This window comes from Phoxinus phoxinus, assembly GCF_949152265.1.
Source record: "Phoxinus phoxinus genome assembly, chromosome: 25".
Taxonomy (NCBI): domain Eukaryota; kingdom Metazoa; phylum Chordata; class Actinopteri; order Cypriniformes; family Leuciscidae; genus Phoxinus; species Phoxinus phoxinus.
Genome location: NC_136900.1, coordinates 18,660,502 through 18,687,415, shown reverse-complemented (window position 1 = coordinate 18,687,415; position 26,914 = coordinate 18,660,502). Strand labels below are relative to the sequence as shown.

At 40.3% G+C, this 26,914-nt stretch overlaps 2 protein-coding genes across 2 annotated transcripts in view; both read right to left on the bottom strand.

Moving 5' to 3' along the window:
• hcn4l (hyperpolarization activated cyclic nucleotide-gated potassium channel 4l) overlaps positions 1 to 25,576 on the bottom strand; it is a 34,573-nt gene extending 8,997 nt beyond the window's left edge. The window contains exons 1-4 of the mRNA XM_079603956.1: positions 24,535 to 25,576; positions 7,146 to 7,569; positions 5,072 to 5,233; positions 3,470 to 3,688 (exon numbers count right to left, since the gene is read on the bottom strand). Of these exons, the coding sequence (XP_079460082.1) occupies positions 3,470 to 3,688; positions 5,072 to 5,233; positions 7,146 to 7,569; positions 24,535 to 25,175 (1,446 nt within the window). The 5' untranslated portion in view covers positions 25,176 to 25,576. The remainder of the gene's footprint in view (positions 1 to 3,469; positions 3,689 to 5,071; positions 5,234 to 7,145; positions 7,570 to 24,534) is intronic.
• The window catches only part of etfbkmt (electron transfer flavoprotein subunit beta lysine methyltransferase), a 325,550-nt gene that overhangs the window by 109,195 nt on the left and 189,441 nt on the right, over positions 1 to 26,914 (bottom strand). The gene's annotated exons all lie outside the window — the stretch shown is intronic.

The following is a 26,914-nucleotide window of genomic DNA, read 5'->3' as shown; positions in this document are numbered from 1 at the left end:
CAAAAAGCAAAACAAAAAGCAACGTAAAACACAGCAAAACAAAACACAGCAAAGCAAATCAAAAGAAAACACAGCGAAACAAAAAAGAAAGCAAAACAAAGCAAAACGAAAAACAAAATAAAACAAAAAGCAACACAAAGCAAAACAAAACAAACCTACTTTCTGAATATAAAAAGGCTTGTTCATTATCACTTACCAAAAAATCTAAAATCTTTTTATGGCACCTTTGTAACATCATAATCATTTGCATATGCACTATAGTAGTATGCATATGGTAATGTCAAGGTACTATGATATTACCATCTGATACCATCACTTTACTGTGGTACTGTCATTTCTTTTTTAAAGGATCATAGTCCAATATTTTGTATTTGACTTTAAACCCTCCTCAGACCCTGAGGTGTTGTCTCTAACTACACTGCTACTGATAAATAAATATTGACCAAATGTCTTGCAAAACAATAGGTTGCTCCATATTTACGCCAGTCTTCCCAGGCTCCATTTGCAAAGCCAGGCATGCAGTGTTTTCACATCGGCGGCCATCTCCCCATTTATCATTGTCTTTCTGTTTGTCTCTCTCCATGCCCGTCTCTTTGACTTCAAGGAAAGGACGTACAGTATTGATAGGGTTTATTTTACCCACGATCCCCTTGTACTGTCTCTTTGTTATTTCATTTGTGTCTCCGAAACTGGCAGAGAGCGTCTGCAACACTGCGGCTCGGCGACGTTACGCCGCGCTCTCTGCCTCTGCTGTCCTTTCTAATAAACTTTGTTCTGTCACTAGCCATTTTGCTTTCTCTCTCCCGCTTCCATGAACTCCTGTCTCGACTGTCGACGGTAGCAGGTTCCAATGTGCCCTTCATCACATGCTAATGTTCCTGCCATGTCAGCTGTGAACATCTCACCGGCGCAGGCACACTTGGTCTCTCCGAGTGGCTCTTCTATTATCATATTCAAGGGCAGGGGACAAAACCAGCAGGATGAGTTCAAACAACAGGAAATAATGTCACGCAATACAGTTAGGTTTCAACTGAGGAGACCGGCGAGGGTGTGAAGCGGCTCGCAGAAATCCCAGCGTAAAGCAAGCATGACTCATGGTGTTCGGGGAGAGAGAGAGAGAGAGAAAAAAGTGTGTCATTGGAATTTGTCCTTTTTCTGGAAATGGATGCTGGTAATCGCATTGACACTGAGGAGAGATATCCAATCGGAGTGTTGAAGCCCGAATACAGCAGGTAATGAAATCGCCAGCTAAGTTCACAGGACAAATTGACAACTTCAGTCATTTTTATCCCTGTTGAACTCTCCCTAACCTAATCTTTCTCTCTCTCCCGGTCTCTCACGTCACTTCTGGTCGTGTTTATGCAGAGCTTCAAAACCCTTTCAAACAGATGTGGAGAGGAACTCTAAATTATGTACTGTGAAACCATAATCAAAACCGTTGGCCTTCATGCGTTGGGCTTTCAAGAAAACAAAACACAAGAAAGAGCCGTATCCTTTCCAGAAGGGAACCGCACATCAATACAGGCTCCTGTATCAACAATGCAAGTTGCCACGACAACTGCAGTCGGGCTGAATTGACTAGAATCTTTTAACACAGCAGAGGTCAAAGCACTTGTATTTTCTTCTCATAGAAAATGACAACGGTTCAATTACCACTCCAGCACACTTACAGACACGATAAAACCGCGGATTGATCACCGCAGAGGTCAGAAGCCTCCACGACTCGCCGCTCAAAACTCACGAACCCTCGTCGGTTTCCATTTTTCTCTCCACTCATTTTCGACCCGTGTTTTTCTAATTTTAAACAGGACTTCAAAGGCATTCTCTGATCTCGGAGTGAGGACATTAAGTCTGCTGGGAAACCTTTACAATGCTCAACAAAGTGGGAAACGGCAGCTGCCCACCCTCATTAAAATGATCTCTGCCTTAATTGCTGGCTTACCAATTAATATTGCATTTTTGGGGGTTTTCCATTAGTATATATTATTCACATCACAAAAATTAAACGAATACAGCAGACAGTTGCAACAGGTTCCTTCATAACTCATGAACTGCTAACCAACATTATTTCACTTGGTATAAGAAATAGTTATGTCCAAAAAATAAACCATCAACAGTGTTGGTAGCTACAAGTAACGTGAGTAAGTAATCTGATTACTTTTTCAAGTAGGGAAAGTAACGGATTACTTTCAAATTTACAAGAAAATATCCGAGTTACTTTTTCCAAATAAGTAACGCAAGTTAGGCTACTTTGTTTTCCCATTTATTGACTGACAGCTCTCCTGTCCCCATGGTGAGAGAAATCACGAGTAAGTGCGGAAGCGTTGTGAGCGCTGTGTGAACATGATGTTATTGTAGTTTTAGACTAAGGGACAGATTTACTAAACAGCGTTAGAGCGCAATTCCACAAAAGCACCGATGGGAGTGCAAAGTTCTGCGTGTGATCTACTGACGACACGCAAATTAATGAACACAGACGCAGCCAGATCATTTCCATAATGACCAACACAATCTACCAATCAGCGTCTGGTTTAAGACATGCTTTTTTTGGGCGGTAAATAACGGCACAAACACCAGTAAATTGACGAGCGCAAACCTTAGTTAATCACCTTGCATGATTCATTTAAATACTCTCCTACCATAAGTTTAGCATCTGAAAGGAAAACTCCTACAAATGCATATGCAATAAGGTCAGCCGGAAAAAGAATCGTCCACACATTTTCCGCGCTAATTTCACAGCGTGACTTTAGAACTGTAGTTTTTAAATGCTAAGTGATGATGCTAAAAATTCAACAGAATAAATGACATTTTAAACAGTTTTTACTGTATTTTTGATCAACTAAATGCAGCCTTAAAAAACATTACAAAATCTCACTGATCCTATATCATACTCCATATATTATAATCTATGGAGTAATTCAAATATATGAACATATACATATGTCAATTATATAAATAATAACCATATAGCATATTTTATATAATTGGACATTATTTAATGATATACTATTTAATTAATAATATATAATATTATTAAACTTTATTCTATTTTGAACTAATACTCAAGATGCGTTTAAGCTCATATTTAAGATGCATTTCAAATTTATTTTTCATTTAATTCACAACTAAGAAACTATAATTATAAATACTGTTACAATGGTCCCAACTTGATACAACGCTAATGCCAGCAATAGCGATAGCTTTAGAAACATTTGACGAACAAATAAAATCGATAAGAACTGTTTCAAGGGCATCAAAAAAGTATAATTTCTCACATTTTTTTACAAACTTTACAGAGCATGTGCAGAGTATGTGTCATCATTAGCATATTTATGAGCAAAGAAATGTAGTGTTGCCCAAAGCTCCCCTACATTAAATTACTCTGTAATAAAAAAGATAATTTTACTTCGCAATGTAGCGCACTTTATCTCAGAGCAACTGATTTCATCACCTCTTTTTTTTTACTAACCTTCTCCTGGTACTGCCTGCGTGAGGAGTCCAGTGACTGAATGAGGGCGGTGGCGTGGCCCACAAACATGGCATAGCAGGTTGCGCCCACGATCATGCTGAGGATGGTCAGCCACACATCCGTCATGCCCACGGGAGGGTACATGCCATACCCGATACACAGCATGTGGCTCATGGCCTTAAACAGGGCATAAGAGTACTGCTGACCCCATGTGTCATTCTGTGAGGAAAGAGAGAAAGGGAGAGATGGACAGAGAGAGAGCGGGAAAGAGATAAAGAGAAAAAAGAACCCAAATTAAAGCATGAATATAATTATAAGCTTGAAAGACATCAATTGTGTTTGAAAGCAAAAGAAATAGGAGAGACGGTGAAAGAGGGACAAAACGTGTCGTAAAGGGACAAAGGTACGAACCAATGAGAGGGAGAGGAGAGAAAATACGATTGAGAATGACAGAATGTGAAAGAAAGAGCGCAAAAGAGTGTTAGACTGGGGGAAAAAGAGACTGTTTCTATATTTCTGACAGGACTCAGAAGGAGCCGGAGTAAAGGCCAGAGAGAGAGGGAGTGAGGGAAATATCACGTCCTTTAGCAGAAGGGTCATTGCGAACGCTGCACACGCTTTCTTGATATCAGAAGATGGAGGAAAGCAGAAGGTAATGTTTTACAAATGCAAATGAAGCACAGTCGTGGACAGTATTCGTCTTTTAAGGCCTGGCATTTATGGGACAAATACTTATCATGCAAGTCAAGGAAATGATGCAGCTGGCCTTATTTCAGTCAAAATAATTAATATTATAAATATTAGTTCAATATGCAAGCCAGTTCCAGTCTGCCCCAGAGGGAAAATATGAAAAAGTAATTACGACCTTTCAAGTTCACATAACTTAATTTTCTCAATTACGCATGAAGTTTATTTACTTAATAATTTTAAGGCAACGGGTTTCCTAAATTTTTTAAGTCAGTCAACTGATCACTTTTTACAGTGTTGCAATTTTGACCTTGTTTGTCATAATATTTACTTTATATCTTACAAAATGTGGCTTCATATTTCTCACAATTTTACTTTTTTTAGTAATTGCATCTTTATTTCTCATACTTGTGACTATTTCATGTAATTGCAACATAATTTCCCATAATAGCAACATTATTCCTCATAATTCTGACTTTTGCTTCTCGAAATTTCACCTTCATATTTCACAATGTGGCTTTATATCATGAAAAATTGCAACAATTTATTTTAATTTACGACCATATTTTAATTTCATTTATTTTCATTTGATTCCAACTTTGTTTAATTGTGATTTTGTATTCCACAAGTGGCTTTATCTAAACCGGACTTTTTATCTCATAAATCCCACTTTATTTCACTTTATTAAAATGTGCCATTTTATCTTGCCAATTTTGACTGCAACTTTGTTTTTTTATCATTTGTAACACAAATCTCACAATCTTACTTTATATCTCAAAATTGCGACAACAGCCTTCCATAATTCAAAATGTTCCATACAGGTCATTTTTTTCAGAATGTGGATATTGGAATGAATAAACTTCTGCACATGGAAAATAAAGGAGAAACAAACATGGATTGGCCCTTCGCACTTACCACCATTTTGTTTTTGGCCACCCAGCAGTCTGAAGGGAAATCCTGCAGCATGGGCACCAGGAACTGCAAGCATCCGTCCCAGTGGCACAGCAACAACATCATTCCAATGAGATTCACAATGCGCACCATGGCGCTAGCCAGGTCATAGGTCATGTGAAAAATCTAAAGGAAAAAGAGGTCAGAGATGTGCGACCATGATGGCAGAACTAGAATATGCCGTATTGGGTCACAATTAAGATTTAATCCTCACTCAGTTCTAGGCCACATTGTCCTTAAGCTGGTTTTTAGCAGCAAAACGCGTGGCTTGTGGAATATTACATAAGGTACTGTATCTCTTCTGCTAATGTCACTAATAGTTCCTAGGAGATCAGTGGGAGGCCAAATAAGAGGCTGATGTTACCCACAATCCATAACGGCACCAATGCACCACCCCCCAGTGGACAAAAAGGCGGTGTTCCCAAATAGCAGTAATTAAAGTGCGAAATCCAATAGATTTCCGTTAACTCGCAGGGTTGAGAGCTGATAGGGTTGAGCGATCGAAGCATTTAAAGGGTCACGGTGCACGCTTTTAACTTTGCCACGGACAAACAATGGTTAGGTTGAGTAACACGTTGCTCTCTGCAATTGTGGCTAATTGCGGCTTGATTTAGAAGCAGCTATTTTTTGGCAGAGCTAAAATTAAATCCACGTGATGGCAAAACAACCCCTGAGTTTCAGATACGAGTGTGAAGTTAATGTGACTTTCTGTCCATTATTGCTATAAGTAGGGTGTGTTCCTGAACAACATTTCCATTAGCCATTTTATTAGGTCACTATTAAGGCCAATTCACATGGCACAGACAGACGCCGACCAACAGAAACAGATCATTGGTTGGGATTCGCCAGTTGAACATGGTCGGGTCGTAAATTGTCTGAGAAGGGTAACCAATCATTTCCCCCTAATTTTAGGGGTAATTAAAAGAGTCGTCCATCCAAAACTAAAATTCTGCCATCATTCACATGTTGTTCCAAACCTAAAGGTGTCACATAGTCTCCTATCCTCACAAAGGCTGCATGTATTTGACCAAAATACAGTACAAACAGTAATATTGTGAAATATTATTACAATTTAAAATTAATCTATTTAAAAATGTAATTTATTCCTGTGATGGTAAAGTTTCAGCATCATTCTTCCAGTCTTCAGTGTCACCTGATCCTCCAGAAATCATTCTAATATTATTATCAATGTTGAAAACAGTAGGGATGCACTGATATGAACATTTTGGTCGATATCGATAATTCTTTATATTTGAAAGCCGATAACCGATGTATTCGCTGATAAATCTACATCAGCTTTCAATTTAAGGAAATAATCGGTTAATTAACGGCTTTAATCGGTCAAATGTTTTATCAGCCCAATAACATTAAAAATTAACATATTGCTACCGATATGGTGAGCAATATATCGTGCATCCCTGGAAAACAGTTGTGCTGCTTAATATATTTGAGGAAACCATGATACAGAATAGAATATTCTGGTAAGAATATATAATATAAGAATAGAAAGTTCAAGAGAACAGCATTTTTTAAATAGAAATGTTGCAACATTATTAATGTCTTTACTATCACTTAAACAATTTAATGTATACTGTAGTTTATGCTGAAGAATACATTTCTTATACGAAAATAAAAATCCCACTGACCCAAAACTTTTGAACAGTAGTGTATAAAGTAGTATTTTTGGTACTTCTACTTATAATTTGTCATTTTAGAGCTCAACAACCCAAATCCCCTTAATTCATACTTTAGAACAACATGAGGGTGAGTAAATGGCAGAATTTTAGTCAAAAAAATTCCTTTAATGGTTTACATTATGGTTACAGTTGTCGTGTTTAGGGAATGAGTATTCATTTGACAAAAATATTGCTTCAGGACCACCAAAAGAAACCACAGCTAGCTCCATTATTAGTATGGGAATATCAACCAAGGTTAATATCACAGTTCATTTTCTTTTCAACATTTACAAGCCACAAGAAAAGGTGTTTATTTGCGATAGATATGTTACAATCTAAAAGTCTACACGGGTGCATCTTACCTCCTCCCATTGGTGGATGTATCTAATGAGTCTGGACAATCTCAGTAGCCGAAGCAGACTGAGTATTTTAGTGAAACGCACAATCCTCAACGCTCGTGCCGTCTTGTAGAAGTCCGAGTCGATTCGGGTCTCCACAATGAGGAAGATGTAATCCACAGGGATGGAAGAGATGAAATCCACAGCGAACCAGCTCCGAAGGTACTTCACCTTGATCTGCTGAGGGTCCAGGATGATTTCCGTGCTGTCTTCCTTGACGATCCCGGTGCGGAAGTTCAGCACCAAGTCAACCAGGAAGAATGTGTCAGAGACCACGTTAAAGACTATCCAGGCGGGGGTGTGTTCATCTTTAAAGAAGGTGATGCCTACGGGGATGATGATCAAGTTGCCCACCATCAAGAGGAGCATGATCAGGTCCCAGTAGAACCTAGAGGACATAAAATACATAAGTGTTTATTTAATGACTAGGAACAGTCTAAAATTACCTTTGGAGCCATTACCGATTAAAAGCGATTATAAATTACAAATATAGCTGCGAACATCAATTGTTGGGGTTCAAGCGGATTGAGGACTTTAACACATGCGTAAAAAGATGTTATGTTTTATTTAGCAAGCCTGTAACCATCTCAATCATAGATGGAAATGGCCATTTACAGCCTATACCGGAAATTTACCATATATGGATTTAAAGAAGTTTAACAGTTAACAGGAATTCATTGGCCGACATGTTTGAGATACGTCAATGTACGCATATGCAGCTCGGACAAAGACACGGCGTGTCAATTTTCAAGTCAATCGGACTAGCGGTGAAGTAGTTATAGCCGTTTTACTGTTTTTTCCAGTTATAGCGCCACCAATTGGCCAGTCGCAGCGTCCTTTTCAACACGACCACAGAATGAGCTCTTACATAGGTGCACCGAGTTCGGTTAAAATATTTAATTCTGTTCACGAGTAATAGCCATTTTAGTAAAAGCGGCTCCTCCCACTTCGAACGTTTTGGCTACGCGCTTGCACCCCTAATTAAATGTCTTTATTTTTTTTTATTCTCTTTAATATACAGACAGACATGCACAGACACACTTAAGACCAACTAGCAAGCTTAGACAGAACTGGAAAGCATGTAGCTCTGTAGTTTAACTGATGCGCCAGGGAATAATTGATGAGATGCATGCCTTGAAAGCACTGTTAGTGGCTTTGGCTAAATGCATCTGCCAAATGCATAGATGTAATCGTCTGCCATCATTTCCTCAAAATAAGTATTATGATGTTAGCAATCACAAACACTAATCTAAAAACCGTCCTCAGGATTCCTTGAGAACGCTTCATGAGCACACGCTCATGACTGACTGACGCTGGAAATGGCTGGCTGTCTGGTTGGGCTATTACTTCTCATATATGGATGAGTTCCCTGTTTGGTAATTGGATGTGTCGTACGTATGTAAATGAAAAGTGCCTGGAAGACATCCAGGAGACCTCCTCTGGCAAGACCGCCATTTCAGCAATAAAAGATCTGCTGGGTGAAACATTTACACAAAAATAAGCCACCATGATTGCTAAACGCAGCATAATTACCCCATTGGCCTTTACATGCCAAAATTTGTCTTTTTTGGGGTTGCCTCTAATATTTCATGCTATTTTACAGTATTTGCCTGCCTCTTTTCCCCCTGTGCTAATATTCTTTTACATCATTTGATATACACCACAAACTGAAGTCGTTGATTAGCCTTCTTCATTTATAGCGTGGTAGAAAGCTATATAGTTGGTTAATAAATTCCAGTCCTTTGCTGCGGAGTTGTAATTAAGCAGGAATCGATCACACAGAGGGTTGGTAAACCATCCAGCTCGGTATAGATTGCAATGAGAGAACAAGGCTCTCAGCGTTTCAGAGTTGTCCAGTGGGATTAGGTGTTGTTTGACACCGCAGACAAGAAAAAAAACATTCGGTTCGATTTTAGACTTGGCCCTTATATTTGTGTATAAATAGGTCACAATGTTTTCTTCAGTGACAAATTGCTTGCGAAAAGCAGAACAACCACGATCTCACACAGTATCAGATCATGACTGAAGGTTATTATCAGCAATCACATTAATGTAAATAACCATAAACGCATAAAAAAGCTATGTTTTGTTTCACGGATAGTTATGTGTCTGTTCAAGAAAAAAGAAAAAAAAGAAAAAAAGGTGATTTTAGTCCAGCAATCCATATGGTAAAAGTATATAAAATCAAAATTTTCTCTCTCAAAGTTATGATAAAAATGTTCACCCAGTAATGTTAATTGAATGTTTGTTCAATGTTATGTGGTCTCAAATAGCGTTAGCACAAACATGTTATTTATACATCGTTCAGGAAACATTTTAGTACTTACATTCAAAAGTAATGTTCCCATCATTTTTGCTAAATTATAAAATGGAATGTTTCCTTAACATTTGCATAACCAATATTTTTTTACATTTAAAAACTGAATGTTTTGAACGTTCAGGGAACATTTACACAAAGTTTTCATAACATTAGCAAAATGTTCTTAGAAAATACTTTTATTAGCTGGGTTCTTGTACAAAACATATATGTAAAAAAAAGATATGCTCATCATGCACTACACCGATTTGTCCAATTAAATTCTCCCAATGACAATGGCCCTACACTGTAAAAATGATATGATCAAGTTATGGCAACATATGTTTTTGATGTTAAACATACAAAAACAAGCAATTTTCTACTTTTTTTAACAAGTTAAACAAGATTCAACTAATTTAAGTCAGTATAAATGTAATTTAAGTTGAAATTACTTAAACATCCAAGTTGATTGTAAAAAAAAAAAGTGGCTGCCTTCAATTAAGTGCAGTATAAAACCACATTCAATTGACCAGCAAATAGCCTAGAAAAAAAGCCTTATATATCCCACTCAAATGTGCTATTTTAATATGAAACACTGTGTATCCTCAACAGCAACAAAAACTGATTTGCTTGTAAATATATTTCACGGAGTTTTAAAATATCAGACGGCACTTAGAATGGAACAAATGAAGTATCTGAAAAAAATTAAGCTAATATTATATGCTGCTTCTCTGGCAAGATAATACTATAATCACATGTATGTTAAATACCTACATTTAAGTGTAATCTAAAATCTGGGTTTAATCAAATGGAAAAATACTACTTCTGCACTTCAGCGTTGCATGGCTCTATTTTACATTGCTTGAAATGAGCTTTGGGGGAGATTAAACAAGAACAAACCATCTATAGGAAGTGTCACTAAATCTGCCAGATTATTCTCAGACAGTTTTCAGATTATAAAGGATTTGCCATTGACATTTAGCCTTGGACAGATGCTCCAGTGGTCAAAGCAGTCAGTAGGCACAAAGAATAAGTAATACAGCAACATGTGCTGAACGGTGTACCATACACATGAAAGAACTAAATGTGATGTACCAATGCCGTGACAAGTTTTAAAATTATATAAATGTAGTGGTTCAATTTAACAAAACATACATTTATATAAAATAAAATAAATGTTACAGATGTGGAAGGAAGAAGTGCGGCGAGGACCGAATTACAGCGGTGTAATGACTAAGTCCTAAACGAAGTCTAGTACTGGTTGCTAATACAGCGGATTAAGTTTGGACGTGTGCCCGTGCTGCCTCACATAAAACAAAACAGAGTTCAGTAATGTTATTATTATCTAGTCAGTTTATTTTCCTCCATAAATCATACAGTGGCAATATCTTAACTCATAATACATAACCAAAACAACAAACCCTATTGCTCACTACAGAGGTAAGACACACAGCACAGTCGAAAACTGTTTGCTTCCTTAATCAGCAACACCTGTGTCTTGGTTTCCTCCAAGTTAAATGATCTACCCGGGCTGACCCAAGATCAGCTGAGCCACAAAGCACATACAGCCCCCTAGTGGCACAGGACAAAATTACATCAAATAATACAAAATGAATATGGCTCATACACTCCAGCCCCTAATTGCGTCTGCCAGAGCAATTACACCAAATTCAAAAGAGCCATAAATACCAAAAATATAGCCCATATGAAATGGGAACCAATTACTCTTTAGCTTCATTAAGCAAGCATATTTTAGTTATGGGTCGTTCAATGATGTTTGTCTTGGTCTTCAAACGAACCACACGTACCAGACCTCTCTTATCAGGGAAGGTTTCCAGGACTCTTCCTAGCATCCATGACCCACGTGGTGCTGTGGAGTCCGCAACCATGACCAGGTCTCCAGGAACAAAACTCCTCTTCTCCTGGTTCCATTTTTGACGCTCCTGTAAAAGTGGTAAGTACTCGCGGATCCACCTCTTCCAAAAGAGATCCGAAATGTACTGGGTCTGTTTCCACCTTCTCCTTACGTAAACATCCCCTTTGTCGAACAGTCCTGGTGGGAGAACTGGTTTTCCTTTGAGCAGTAGCAGATGGTTTGGCGTCAACGCCTCAAGATCGTTAGGATCCTCTGACAGTCTTGTGATGGGGCGATCGTTAAGCATAGCTTCAGCCTCACAGAGCACGGTATGGAACCCTTCATCATCCAAGGTTTGTTGACGGAGCACAGAGCACAAGATCTTCCTGATCATCCGTATCATGCGCTCCCATGCGCCACCGTGATGTGACCCAGCTGGAGGGTTAAAGCTCCACTTGATTCCCTTTTTGGACAAGGCTCTTTCAATGCGGTCATGATTCAAAGAGGCTAAGGCTTCTCGCAACTCCCTTTCTGCACCCACAAAGTTGGTGCCATTGTCAGATCTCAAGTGCGAGACTTGTCCTCTTCGACAGATGAACCTTCGCAACGCATTGATGCACGAGTCTGTGTCAAGAGAATAGGCCACTTCCAGGTGCACGGCCCTGCTTGTCATGCAAGTGAATACTACTCCATATCTTTTCACGATGCTACGTCCTCTTTTTATGTCAACTGGCCCAAAATAATCTACGCCAACGTTAGTGAACGGTGGTAGATCAGGAACCACTCTCTCTTCTGGCAGGTCTGCCATTTTTTGCTCACCAGGTTTTCCACTATGGAGCTTGCAAATGAGGCATCTTGATATGATCTTCCTCACTGCAGTAGGTCCACTTGTGATCCAGTATTTTCTCCTTGTAGCTGAAAGAACGTGATTTCTACCTCCATGTCCAAGCTGTAAATGGACATGACGGAGGATAAGATCGGAGATATGTTGGTCCTTTGACAAGATGACGGGGTGTTTAATGTCCTCAGGGATTGCTGCCTTTTTTAGCCGTCCCCCAACACGTAGAAGTCCTCCTTCTAGAAAAGGATCCAATTTGAGGAGCCTGCTACTTCTCGGCACTTGTGGCTTGCCAGAGGTTAGTGCAGCAAATTCAGTGGGGAATCTCTCTTGCTGGCAAAAAGCAATTATGGAGGTCTCAGCCTCCAAGAGATCTTCCAGCATCACCTTCTGATTCCCAAGCGATGTTGAGAAAGCTTGCATCTCCTTTTGCACATCCAACCTGGCTGCTCCAATAGCACTGGTGTTTGCACGCTCCAACTCTTTTCTTTTTTCTTTCAGTTTAAGCAGAGTTCCTTTCAGCTTAATGAGCCACGCAACTGCAACTTTCAATCTTTGCCAATCAGAGAAATGGGTCATCAGTTGCGATGTGGCGTTGGTGTCAACAAGTATCGCATTGACGGTCAGACTTCTTTTTACTTCTGGGTCGTCAGCAGTGACACTTGTATCCACAGGAAATGTTGGCCACGTTTCTTCAGGTTCCCGTAAGAATTTCGGGCCTTCTATCCATCTTTGCTTCACAAGATCTTCTGCCTTCAATCCACGTGAAGCATCGTCAGCAGGGTTCAGGGATGTGGGAACGTATCTCCACTGCTCAATTTCCGAGTTGACCCTGATGGTGGTTACCCTATTTGCTACAAAGGTTTGAAATCTTCGGTCCTCATTCTTTATGTACTTAAGAACGGATGTACTGTCAGTCCAAAAGCAAGTCTTCTTTAGTGGAAGCTGGAGTTCCGATTGAAGCATCTTGTCCACTCGTACTGCAACAACGGCAGCGGTGAGCTCTAAACGGGGAATGGTGACAGTCTTCAGGGGGGCCACTCGGGCTTTGCCAAATAAGAAAGTAACATGAACCCTCTCATCCATGTTCTGCATCCTCAAGTAAGTAGCCGTACCATAGCCGTTTTCGCTCGCGTCGGCGAAGTGATGCAATTGGGCGCTGACAATCCTCCCAAATCCTGCAGGCTTCATACATCTGTCGATCTTGAAATATGCCACCTTCTCCAGATCTGTCAGCCATTTGTTCCACTTCTGCTGAAAAGCTGGAGGTATTGGATCGTCCCAATCACACTTCGTCCTGCATAACCCCTGCAACAGCAGCTTGGCCGGGAGTACTAGAGGTGCCAGGAACCCCAATGGATCGTAGACAGAACTGATGATGGATAGCATGCCTCGCTTGGTTGCCGGCTTCTCTTTGACCTTCAGCTTGAATTTGAAAGTGTCCGTCTCGATACACCACTGTAAACCCAAAGCTCTGTCCAATGGCAGCTTATCCCTGTCCAGATCAAGCTCATGCAGGTTCTTGGACTTGAGATCCTCTGGGAGGCTTTGAAGCACTTCTCGACTAGTACTAATCCATTGAGTGAGGGTAAACCCTCCTCTGCCGCAAATGGTTATAAGGTTCTTAACCATGGTGACTGCATCCTCTTCAGAGGGCAGACTCTTCAGTAGGTCATCCATATAGAAGTTTCTGTTGACCGTTTCAATCACTTCTGTTGGAAAGTTGGCCTGATTGTCTTCAGCGGTTTTTCTAAGAGCAAGGCAGGCAACACTGGGTGATGAAACCGCTCCAAATAAATGGACAGTCATGCGATGCTCTACAAGACCTTGCTCCAGGTTACCTTGAGGCCACCATAGGAATCTTAAAAAGTCCCGATGTTTCTCTGCCACCTTAACCTGGTGGAACATAGCCTTTATGTCCGCCATTACGGCCACTTGTTCCTGTCTGAACCTCATAAGAACTCCAACCAACGAGCTGGTGAGGTTCGGTCCTTGCAAGAGCTGACTGTTGAGCGAGATCCCCTTGTACTCTGCTCCACAGTCAAACACTACTCGTAGCTTTCTTTTCCGTGGATGGTACACGCCATGGTGCGGGATATACCACACCTTCCCTGTTGGTGTTTCCAACTGATGCTGCGGCACTTCTTCGGCATAGCCATTGCTAATAACATCAGCAAGAAAGTTGTTGTACTCTTCATGAAAGCTTGCGTCTTTCTGAAGTCTCCTTTTTAGACCACGAACACGTTGCATGGCAACACCGAGGTTGTTCGGCATCGAAACATCTTTCCCTTTGAAAGGCATTTGAAACGTGTAATGTCCGTTTTTAAGCTGAGCAGAGCTTTCCATTATCTCCACAAACTTCTTTTCTTCCCTTGACATTTCTTCCTGTTCTGCAGAAGCTTGCTCATTGAAGTCATAATTGTACTGGCTGGTTAACAGTTCTTCAATCCTGTCAATGGCAATTCTGTTGGCATAAACTAAAGGGTGGTCACTCCCACAGTCGCTACTTCCCCGTAACGGACCATTTATTACCCATCCCAGTAGGGTTCTGATCGCGTAGGGTCCTTCACCTTCACAACTGTTAATCACCTCCCAAGGCTCCATCAACTTGGAGGCGTTTGTGCCAATTAATAGGTCAACATCAGCATTTATATGGGGAATCTTTACATCCTCTAAATAAGGCCATTTTCTCAGCTCCCTTTCGCTGATTATGTTGGCTGTAGAGACAGGCATCTCTTTCTGGGTACACACTTTGGAAAGTGGATAAAAGCACTCACCAGAAACTCCTGAAATTTCCAGACCATCAACAATGGAGCTTTCTACTGCGTTATTATGGCCCAAGGTGCGGATATGAATCTTGCATTTGCGTCCTTCCATGTTCAACTTGTCAATGAGCTTCCTGGTACAGAAAGTTCCTGTACTCCCTGGGTCCAGAAAAGCATAGGTTTCAATAACCTTGTTTCCCTTTAAGCACTTCACCTTAACAGGCAAAATGGGAAGAATTCCATTGCAGTGGCCAGCCCCTGTAAGACAACAAGCGGAGGATGTTGTACAGCTGTCAGAAGTATTTGACTGCTCAGTAAATTTCTGCTCACCATCCTTCTGATCCTTTTGAATAACCCTTTCCTTCTCTCCTATGTGCAAAACACTGGGGTGCATTCGGTTGCACTTGTTGCAAATGATGCGCCTGTCGCAATTCTTACTCAAGTGTCCTGTGCACAAGCAACTGAAACACAGACCTTTCTCCTTTAGATAGTCCAGTTTCTCCCTGTGTGTCTTTTTTCCCAGTTTAAAACATTGTTCCAAAACATGATTACCAGCAGCACAATACAGGCAGGAAATAGAATCAGTCTTGGTAAAGGATGTCACTTTATTCTGAGTCTTTTCCTTCTTGTTACTATCTGGTTTGCTGTATCCATCCTCAATGACCACCTGTGTTGCAAAGCTATTTCTTCCCAACTGAGGTTTCACCTGTGACCTGTTTCCCTTTGTAGCTACTTTGATAACAGGTGAAGTGTCCTGTATGTCACCAAAGACTGGATCTGAAATGATTCTGACCTGGCGCTCGATGTACTCCACAATGTCTGAGAATCGTGCTCTTCGACCAGTTTTTTGCAGTATCTCACATGCCCTTGCTCTCCACTTGTCTCTGAGTTTATACGGAAGCTTCTGACTCAGAATCTTTATGTTTGCTGGCATGTTAAGTTCCTCCAAGTACTGAAGATCATCCATAGCGTTGGAACACTCACGGAGGAAGAGTCCATAAGCTTTGAGCGATTTGGGGTCCTCAGCTTTGATACTTGGCCATCCTGTGACCTTCTCCATGTAGGCCTCTGTTATCTTAAACTCATTTCCAAAGTGCTCCTTGAGCAATTTTTTGGCAACATCAAATCCTTTATCTGCAGTCATATGAAGGCAGCTGCGCACAATATCCCTTGGCTGCCCCCTAGTGAATTGCTCCAGATAGTACAAACAGTCTCCTTTACAGCTGGTCTTTGCTTCCACGCAGTGTTCAAACGCCTTCATAAATGTGTTGAACCTTAGAGGATCTCCATCATAAATTGGAATTTCTCGGCGCGGCAGCAGTTGTAAAGTTTGCATTTTAACAAGGAGAGCTGTTATGTCATTCTGTTGTTGCAGCAAATTGTAGAGACCTGCTGTCTGATGTTGGTCTTGCAGGGGTTGAAACACTTGTTGGCCTAAAGTGGGTTGAAAGCTTTGACTGAAGGTTGTCTTTGATTGTAACTGAGGGGGTTGAAAGCCTTGAATGACAGTTGGCTTTGGCAAGATAGTTGGCGTGGCTATTGGTGAAGCATTGCTTTGTAGTGGTAGAGATGCATGTCGCTGTGAGGGCAGAGGCACAAATATTGAGGCCTGTGGATTGAGAGAGGTGGGTGGGAGCTTAGATCTAGCCCCTTTCCTGATATAGGAAGCCATTCCATCAGATTGCCTTGAATGGACGCTGCTACCGACCTGTAGCACTGCTAGCTTAGCAGAAGTAGCAGCTATCTCAGTGTCCAGCTCAAGCTGCTCCTTCTTTCTCCTTAAGATGAGCTCCTGCTCCTCCAATGCATGCTTGTCCTTTAAGGCAGCAGCTCGAGCCAAGAGCGCGGCCTGTTCCGCCCTTGCCCTGCGTCTGGCTGAAGAAGTGGAGGATCTGCTACTGGAGGATCCACTACTTGAGCCACGGTGCCTTGACTGCACGTTTGAAATGCTGTCTTGAGGTTGAATCTGATCCTCCTCTTCCTCATTCTTTCCACCAGCAGTTCTTATTCCATTGCTGGCATCAACCTCATTTCCATTTTCAGCATTGACATCAACAGTTTGAGTCTCAATTTGAACCGGCAAATCATCATGATCATCATCCACTTTGGCAACTGAACAAGCTTTAGTGTCATACAACCACCGACCCGTACCCACAAAAAACTCATTGAAACTCAACATTTTAGCTTGGTACCATATTTCATGTTTGTTTGCTTCATCAGCAGGCAATAAACCCAATAAAGATGTATGTACATGCTGTATTTCATCACACAACTTATTGAACGTGTTAAATTCATTTTCAACCTCACTTACATGCTCTTTATCACCCATCAATTTAGCAATAGATTTTTTTACGTTTGACAGTTTACTAAATTTAGACTTTCTTTCCTTTTCTAAAGTGCTTATTTTTTCCAACAAAGCTTTGGGTGTTAATTTAACCACACGTTTTTCAGTTACAGATTTTGCCCTTACACCCACACAAAGTTCAGTCTCAAGGCCAAGCTGGCCTTTTTCCTTTTCGGCCATAATGCCCACACAAAGTGAATTGGCTTATTAAACAAGAAGCCCGCAAAATAATTTTGTGTTGCGCAACAACTCGTCAGTTATTTTAGACGGTTGCGAGTTGCTACCAATACATTGGTTTTACACGAATGTGTGCACACAAATTACCATGGCCATTCATAATATCAGCGCTGATCACCACGTACCCCAATAGAGCGTTGGCCGGCTTGATGAATGATGTCCCAATGTGATGATGCTGGTATTCCGGTGACCCTTTAACTCACTTCGATGCAGCTCATTTCAGCGATCGGCAACTCCAAACATTTGCCCACCTCACATCCGTGGTTTCCAAACGAACACCGTTAAATCCACAATATAACAGGTCCGCGTCCTCACGATCAGCGATAATCCAAATTGAAGCAGTTTTCGACCTAAATGTAATGACTAAGTCCTAAACGAAGTCTAGTACTGGTTGCTAATACAGCGGATTAAGTTTGGACGTGTGCCCGTGCTGCCTCACATAAAACAAAACAGAGTTCAGTAATGTTATTATTATCTAGTCAGTTTATTTTCCTCCATAAATCATACAGTGGCAATATCTTAACTCATAATACATAACCAAAACAACAAACCCTATTGCTCACTACAGAGGTAAGACACACAGCACAGTCGAAAACTGTTTGCTTCCTTAATCAGCAACACCTGTGTCTTGGTTTCCTCCAAGTTAAATGATCTACCCGGGCTGACCCAAGATCAGCTGAGCCACAAAGCACATACAGCCCCCTAGTGGCACAGGACAAAATTACATCAAATAATACAAAATGAATATGGCTCATACAAGCGGTTTTATTTAAACAAACAAAATGGAAATCATCCAAACCAGGCAAAAGTCCAAACAAGAGACACAAATTTAGACAAGGTAGAAGACAAACACAACAGCTTTTCAACAGGGAGGTAAAGACTACGGCTGCGTCCAAAATCACATAAAATCAGTAACTTATTTTGAACAAGTAATTCACGACCACTAATAAAGTATGTTCTATATAGTATGAATGTGTGTAGTATGAATGTAATCTGGACTCACTACATTCGCCATGTTGTCATTATCATGTGACCTACCAGCATCTGTTGTGTCACTTCACTGCTATTCATAAATCCTCTCCGGTGGCCTCATGGGATAGTAAAGCGTCCATCGTAGGCAAACTTTAGTATCTCGCCGGAAGAAGAAGGTCATCCGGTTACTTTTCGCCTACTCTTTTATGAATACCGTGAATTCAAACATACTTCTTTTGCCACATATTGTTTTTCGCCAACTATATTGTAGGGAAGTATGCGATTTCAGATGCCGACTTCGACTGACAACAGACTTCTGAAACACAGGGGTATATATACAAAGGATAACAAGAGGCTAACTAGGAACAGGTGAGGGCAATCAATCACTATGAAAATAAACAAGAGTAACCATGAAGATAAACAAGGCAGCAATGCAAACAAAAGCAAACAGAAACTAAACACAGGAAATAGGAACAGATAATACACTTTAACATAAGAGTCCTTGAACACAAAACAAAAGAGGACATAACACTTATATAAAATTAATACAAATTTAGAAACTATTCAAAACATAAAATATGAATACAAAACTAGTTTTCAATAAGAAACTATGCTGTATTTAAGACCACTTCACGTAATTCTACACAGTCCCCAGAGCTTGTGCGTTTGTTAATTAAATATTTTAATAAATAATATATTTCTCCACGTTTAAACCAGATTTTTTTCCACAAAATAAGCACGGAAATTGGAAGGAAAAACAACACAACAAACAGATTCTGCCTGGGCCTACCAATTAGTTGGTAATCTCTTCATTTCATATCACATCACATCACATCACAGTATTTTCTTGGTCCACTTAATCTCAGGATTATATTATATCCTGTAAGCTTCCATCATGTGTATATTAACCTTTGCACTGCCTATATGCAACAAGAATATGCAGTTGTCACTTGTCACATTGTGAATATCCAACTTTAGTATCGCTGTAACCACATTATAGACATTATTCTCTTGTCAATTCCCATGTGTGAACAAGTGATATACCGTATCAAATAATAACATAAACAACCAACACATGAGACAGTCTTCAATGTCATTTTGCAAGCAATGTGAATCTCTGATTGTCATAATAGGCCTAAACTGTCAAAATTGATAAACTGTGGGTATGATCTTGAAAAATACCTGCTTGGAAAGGTGGAGATAGTTCAGCGAAAAGGTCTAGCATTGTTTCATTGTTTGTCTGACAATAAGCTTTGATTCCCCTTCATTCTGAAGTCGTATGGATCTCTAACAACCCTATTTAGGCTAAAAATCAACTAACAGATGAGAGTCACTGTTAAATGACAGCAGTGGGAACACATTTCATCCAAACAAAAGCCTTTGCAATAATCAGCTTTCTGTTACAATCTGCCAAAAATACACTCTCCATTCTCCTTCTCTCTATCTGTTGCTGCTTAGCATATTATGAGTCCTAATTGTCTTTCCCAATCCCCATCCCTCCAATTGTGATGATCTCTCTGTGGAATCTGTGTCAACTCTACTCACCAGATCTAGCCATCATCCCGAACGCTCTGCACCAGAGCTCAACCAGTCGCTCTGGCCGCTGGAGTTCCCTGCAGAAAGCTAATGTGTTGGGTACATAATAATAGGTTTATGCAAGCCATGATTCACTTGGGTGGCTGTCATGCAGCCGTCATGCAAAAGAGTCAAATGAATACAGATAGCCTAAAGGGTGCATCTTCAACTATGGCCACTTTTGGCCTTGTGAAAGTGAACTCAACCCAGACCAACAACACACTCACTTTAGTTCTGTCATGGCAACTCTCTGAGTGTATTGGCATGGTAATGGATATGACAATGTTGAGATGTTTGGTCTTGGCGGACTAGATATTTTTACACTGCTGCTGTCGATTATTGCTGCTGCTGCAGAGCAACAGGACTTGCAGCGGTAAATACACACACAGATATGCTGGTGTACAATGTAGCGTACATGAATTACCTGTAGCAGATCTATACAGGTGGAGCTGGGGAGGTGGAGGGTTTCTGAAAGTGCTCTGCAACTGCTACAGCAAATGCTGACTAAGTATTTGAAAGTTGAGGAGAGAGCTCATTGGCTACCAGTGTTGTGTGTAACGCGTTACGTAGTTCCTTTTTCAATTCGGCGCAACGGTACTTTTCCCAGGGACAGATTTGACAGCGACACTGCTTGCGCAATAGTCACAAGCTCCACACGGTACGTGACAGAGGCTGGTAGCAGAGCAATCATGGCAAGCGAGAAGCAGCCAACGCTAACTTTTGTGGGATGGAGGTGTTCCCACTATCATTCAGATGTGAAAGAGAGCTCACTTCAGTACTTGCGCGCTGTATAGTTGGCTATGTATATGGCAGCGCGCTTCGGGTGTGCGCACAAAAAAAAACGTACTACCGCATCGTCAATATTATTCAGACCTATCCATATGTCTGCTCTTCTCTTTCTCCCAGATGTTTAAATTTTTCATACAGTTTTTCATACAGTTTTATGAGACATGCATCAAGCGCATGCCAACTCTAGTCACGCCGGCTAGAGCAGCGCGTTACCACTCAAATCTGCTGAATCTCTGACTCAAACTGGATCTCTTCCCAAATCATGCCTAACTGAAATGTCAATAGATTTTCGTTATAGTTTTTGTCATTCAAAATGACAAATCTAGTCAAAATTTTGTTTTTATTCAGTTATCGTCTCGTTTTCGTCTGTGAAAAAATGTCGTTGACGAAAATAGTGACGAAATTGCTCACTGCTAGGCATATGCCTATCCTTTAACGGGCATTTCTTCATAAATGCATTATGCATCCCTTGATAAGAGTGAGTCGTGTGTCTGAAAACTAAGCTTACGTTTTCTATATCATTTTGTCCTAGGCTATCAAGATGCGATTCGCACCAGTGTCGCATATTTAGGAACAGATATTGGGTTCTGCCCAAATTCAAGCAACATAAAAGTAACGTAAAAGTAACGAGTAACGTAAAAAGTTACTTTACATAGAGGGTAACTAAGTAAAGTAACGGATTACTCTTTTTAAGAAGAATAACGAGCAAACTACTTTTTAAAAGTAACTTGCCCAACACTATTGGCTACTGATACAGCAGGAACCAATCAGCTGTGCCCTATAGAGAATGATGTGATTGGTAGCAGACTGAGTTAAGGACCTATGAACCTGAGCCATTTAGAGTTTCATGACAACTTTGTATTGATGAAAGAAACGGGCCCCTTTGCTGTATTTTAAAATGATCAAACCTATAATTCACAAACTCCCAAATGTCTTTATCACTGAGACACAATATCATGAACAAATCAAATAAGTTTTCATAATAAATGTTAACATTATATGGCTATTGGTCTAAATGAGGAAGATATTTTGAAGAATTTTGGCAACCAAACAGATGATTTCCATAGGATTTTCCCCCTATATGGAAGTCAATGGGGTCCAGCAACTGTTTGGTTACCCACATTCTTCAAAATATCTTTTGTGTTCAATAGAAGAAAGAAATTCATACAGGTTTGGAACATCTTGAGGGTGAGTATAGAGGGTGAATTTTTATTTAAAAAATATTATAGAATACAAATTATTTTTTTATTGTTCATTGCATTTAATTTTATAGCCAATTAAAGGCAAGAGATACAAAAATATAAAACCTGACAATTGGACAAAGATCAGAAGAAATGTGTTTTACATATGACATTTCTGTCCTTGAAATAGTTATTGAAATAGTTGTAAGAAATGTGTTGTTTATATTATATATATTATAATATAAATATATGAGCTTTAAAAAAATCAACCTCTGGGACACATGAGTGCACATTGTTGAAGAAACACACATGAATGGCTTAAGCACAGAAATCCACATCTATTGCATTAATATATTCAGTGCATAATTTTTTTTAAAGTGTTTGCTCTGTTAGTTCTCTTTTCGTGACGGAGGACATTTGTTATCTTGTGAGAGAGCAGTGCTTTCATTCTCCAATGAAGCTAATGGAGAAATGATGTGATGCACCATATTGTTCAACAGAAAATTATATTTCCTACGCTTTCCAAATTCACTGCAGAACAGAGATGCTAAGTGGCGATTCATTAAAAAAGCACGTCTCTTTGCTTCCTTTATTCCAGAAACCCTTGAACGCTGACGCTAACCTTCCACCCCCTCTCGACAGCCTCCCGCTACATTCTGACACTCTTCTCGGTTTCTGCATCAACCAGGTGATGCAATCAGCAAATGCAACTCCCTGCATCGCCCGTCCCCTTCCCAAACAGTGCCGAGGGGAGGAAGGTCAGAGAGCACGAGGACAGAGGGATGTAGCAAGTGCAAGAGGAAGGAGACAAGGGCAAATGTGAAGATGACACCTGGAAATGCCAAACGACTAAGGACGTTGCCTCTTGTCGGGACAGGTGATTCTTTAATCACCTGCTGCTGTGTTTTTTTGGAACACAACAGGTCTCGCTGAAATAACATTTCTCTTCAAAATACGTTTTTTTAATGGCATTTATGGTTTCATGAAGAGCCTCCGACATCCATGGAACCTCACCATTCCACAAAGGGTTCTTTATAAAGAAAAGGTTCTTCAGATTATTAAAACTTTCTTCACACTAAGAAAAGAGTGAGTCTTTTAAGAATAGAAAATGGTTTATATGGCGTAGCTACAAAAAAACAACAACTATATTTTCAAGAGTTTTCAGTCAGATGACGTGTATTTTGGATGGTTTTTCAAGTATGAATGCCACTGGAGTTAAAGAGAAACACTCTAGGAAAAATCCATAAAAATAGATCCCAATGTACTGTGTTAATAAGGAATTTTCTGTATTGATTTTTCACAGGTGTTTGTTTTACTCATATTCTGAATTACGCATTGCATTGTGATGTGTTTTAGGGTTAAAGGAATAAAAAATAAAAAAATGAACAGAATGAAAATTCTGTTATCATTTACTCACCCTCATGTTTTTCCAAACCCTTTATATAAATGTAATGCTTATATGGAACAGAAAGGAAGATTGTTTTTTTGTCCATGCAAAGTCAATGGGGGCCAAACAAATAAAAAAAATTTGTTTAGACTTTCATTGTATGAACAAAAGCAGTCTCTTGTGAAGAAGAAGTCATACAGGTTTGGAACGACATTAAATGATGACAGAATTTTCATGTCTGATGAAGCTGTTGCTTTAAAATCGACCTTTTGAAACGAAAACTCTGTTTTCAAATGTATCCGGATTAATGTAGACGTAGCCAAAATCCAACTTTGCATCACATACATCTTTCCTTTCTACTGATATCCAAAACAATGGCAATATCTCATTAGGAGCACACAACTGCTCGGCTTTACGAAGGCCATGTGGTCAGCTACCTGACTGTTAGTATACTGCCCCCTCCAACTAAGACCGTTCTGCCACACCGACCAGAGTGCCATTAAATAAATTGTGTTGTCGTAATCCTCTCTGATGTTTGCTCCCAATAATGCCTGTCGTCATGTTAACCCATTTTGATCACCCTATTTCCCGGCCTGTGCAGAACGGACATCTCTGTTTGAGTGAAAAACAGCAGTGTTGCATTAGAAAAACACACATCTAAATATGATTGTGTGACTTATTTTAATGCAGTAAAGTGAGAGATTAGGGACAGCTAACTTCTGTGATTGGTGCAGTGAAAGTTTCACACAACGAGTGCCAAAACAATCACAAAAACTCAGGCACGGAGACAGGTGGCGTTGGTGACACCGTTTGCCCTTGCATTTTGTGTTCTGGCAATGTGGATGGTATCAATGTCATTCCAACAGGAAAGAGTGAATATGACCAAGTGAAGGCAGCAGCATGGGCCTGATTTTAATATCCTCAGCAAGCTCAAGGACACAGAAAGACGTTTTAGAAAACAAAACTATTATGAAATACATTAAAAGGAGATGTATTTAATCTGCTCAGACATGTGAGCAAAGCATAAAGCCACTTTAATTTTGGAGAGCTCCTTGCTAGGGGGCCTGATGACAGTGGGAACATTTGCACAGACAATAATTTGACAGTGGATTACCTGAAGTCACTGTATGGGTGAATGATCCAAAAGCCTGCAGTTTTGACCCGTTCTTGCTCGCGCTCCACTGCCTTCTCGCTCCCGAACATTCGAAGCGAGAACTTGTTGACTCCCGGTTGAAGCATCGCTCCAAACTGCCTGTGCATAAAGCCCGCCTGGTACAACCTCTCATCGTCCGGCAGTATCTGATCGATACCCTCCAACTTTACAAAAGTCGACTGTTCTTCAGAAGGCGCCTGCTGTGCCCCGTCGCCGCGACCGCCCTGCGCGCCCTGGCTCTCCCCAGGTCCGGTGTGCTCCAAGGGACCTTCATCCTCGGGGCTCGCATCCCCGATGAGGCGCCTCTGCTCCGCCAGATCCGCGTCTGAAGCATGCCGACTGGTGATGGAAGAGAGGCTGCCCCTGAACCTCCGGCAGTCCCCGTTCACGTTGGTTCTGAAGGGTCTCCCCACATCGGTCTCCGCGTCTCCGCTCTTGGCCTCGCTGACACCTTTAGAGCTCCCCGTGGAGGGAAGATGCTTCATCTTGACACTTTTCCTCCGAGTGTCCTTGTCGCTGTCTTCACCGTCTCGAGTCATAGCACCCTTGTATCCAAACTGATGTGGCAAGCTATAGAGTCGTTTGCGCATGGAAGAATGCATTGTGTTCGACCACCTTAACAGAACAAATGACAGTCGGTATCATCTGAGAAGAGACGGAGGCAGGAAAATAGGTCGTAAAAAATATGAATGCACATATATGCATCCCGCTGCATCTGTAATACTAGACACTGATCCCGAGAGCGCAGAATCAAAGCGCGCACACTGGATGCGGGAAGACGGACGGACGTGTCTGAACGGGAAACAATTTGACGCGCGTCTCAATGACAAATCATAGCACCCTCCTTTTCAAACTACTCTTGAAACAGCACTTACGAAGCCCCCGGCCATTGACACATCAGTAATCCAATGTGCAAAAGATGTCCAGTTCAGATGTGGTAACGTGCATGGGGATGGATAATCTATTACGTTGCCATAGAAGCGCAGACAGCAAATAAGCACGCACCACCGAAACAGACTGTTAGGGGTGTTGCAAAAAAAAAAAAAAAAAAAAAAAAAAAAAAAAATGGCATGACATTGCCTGTCTTCAGCAAATGATTTGCTGATGTTTTCGCCAAACAATAACATAGAAAAATCTGAATGGCAAAAGTAACGTTTTACGTCATTCAGTGTAATAGCCTACATCATGAAGCCTTATGGAAAAGAATGAGGTATTGTTAAATGCTAACAGTATTGTTTATGTCTCAACGAAGAAGTCCAAACAAAAAAGTATGTATTCGTTTTAAATAATTATTCATGCAATTACAGCTTTTTTCAAACGTCTCAGTATCGGACGTAAAGGGACATAACACATCACTTTATTGTATGTAGATTATTCACACAACACAACAATATGATAAAATTAACTTTAGTGTTAATTTAAAAATGTCTTCAGATCACCATCAAATTAAAATAGTTTTTAATTGAATATTGCAGTAGCCTATTTATTATAAAAATAAAAATGTATCCCTGTAGCCTATGCACGTAATTATTTTTTTAATTGACATGCCTTTGTTATCATTAATCGTAACAACTTCCTCTCCCTCTTGCAACATCTCTTCTCTGATGACGTGTTTACTGGCACGAGGGCGGGACAATCTGTCATTCACATAAGATCAACCAATAGCAAACCACAACCATCCAAGCAATTTCCACCTGAAACGATTGCGCCTGAAAAATTACTAACAGAAATTCCTCTAAAGGTCACTGAATCACTGCTTATTTATTATTCATATTCAGGTAGGCTACTTCGTTTGGTAGAGTTTTAAGAAGAAGATGTGATGAGACTGTATTGCCCTCATCAGGTTAGGTCATATAGGCAAGCAATTGCTGTCAAATCGATTAATCGCATCGAACATAAAAGCTTTTGTTTATATAATATGTGACACACATTTATTCTATAAACAAAAACTTGTTGTAATCGCATCTATGGTATGCGATTAATCGCGATTAATCGCGATTACTCGTTTTGACAGCAGTAATATAGGCCTATATGAAAATGAGGCAAAACATTTTTTTTTTTTTTTGCTAGCTGACAGCTTTCAGGTTTGGTGTAGCTGGTAATTAAAGTAAAGCTGCCTGAATAGTTGCTGTTTATACTAATAAAGAGGACAAAGCTATATGATATTCTTTGATGGGTCTTGTTTAGATGTATAGCCTGACACATCAGTGTAATAAAAAACAAAGAGGAGCATAATAAGGCCATCACAGCCACAACATCTACGAGTCAATACATATAATTATTCTTATGAGTAATACAATGATCTGATCTGACATATTCAAGCCATTGATTATGTTAAATA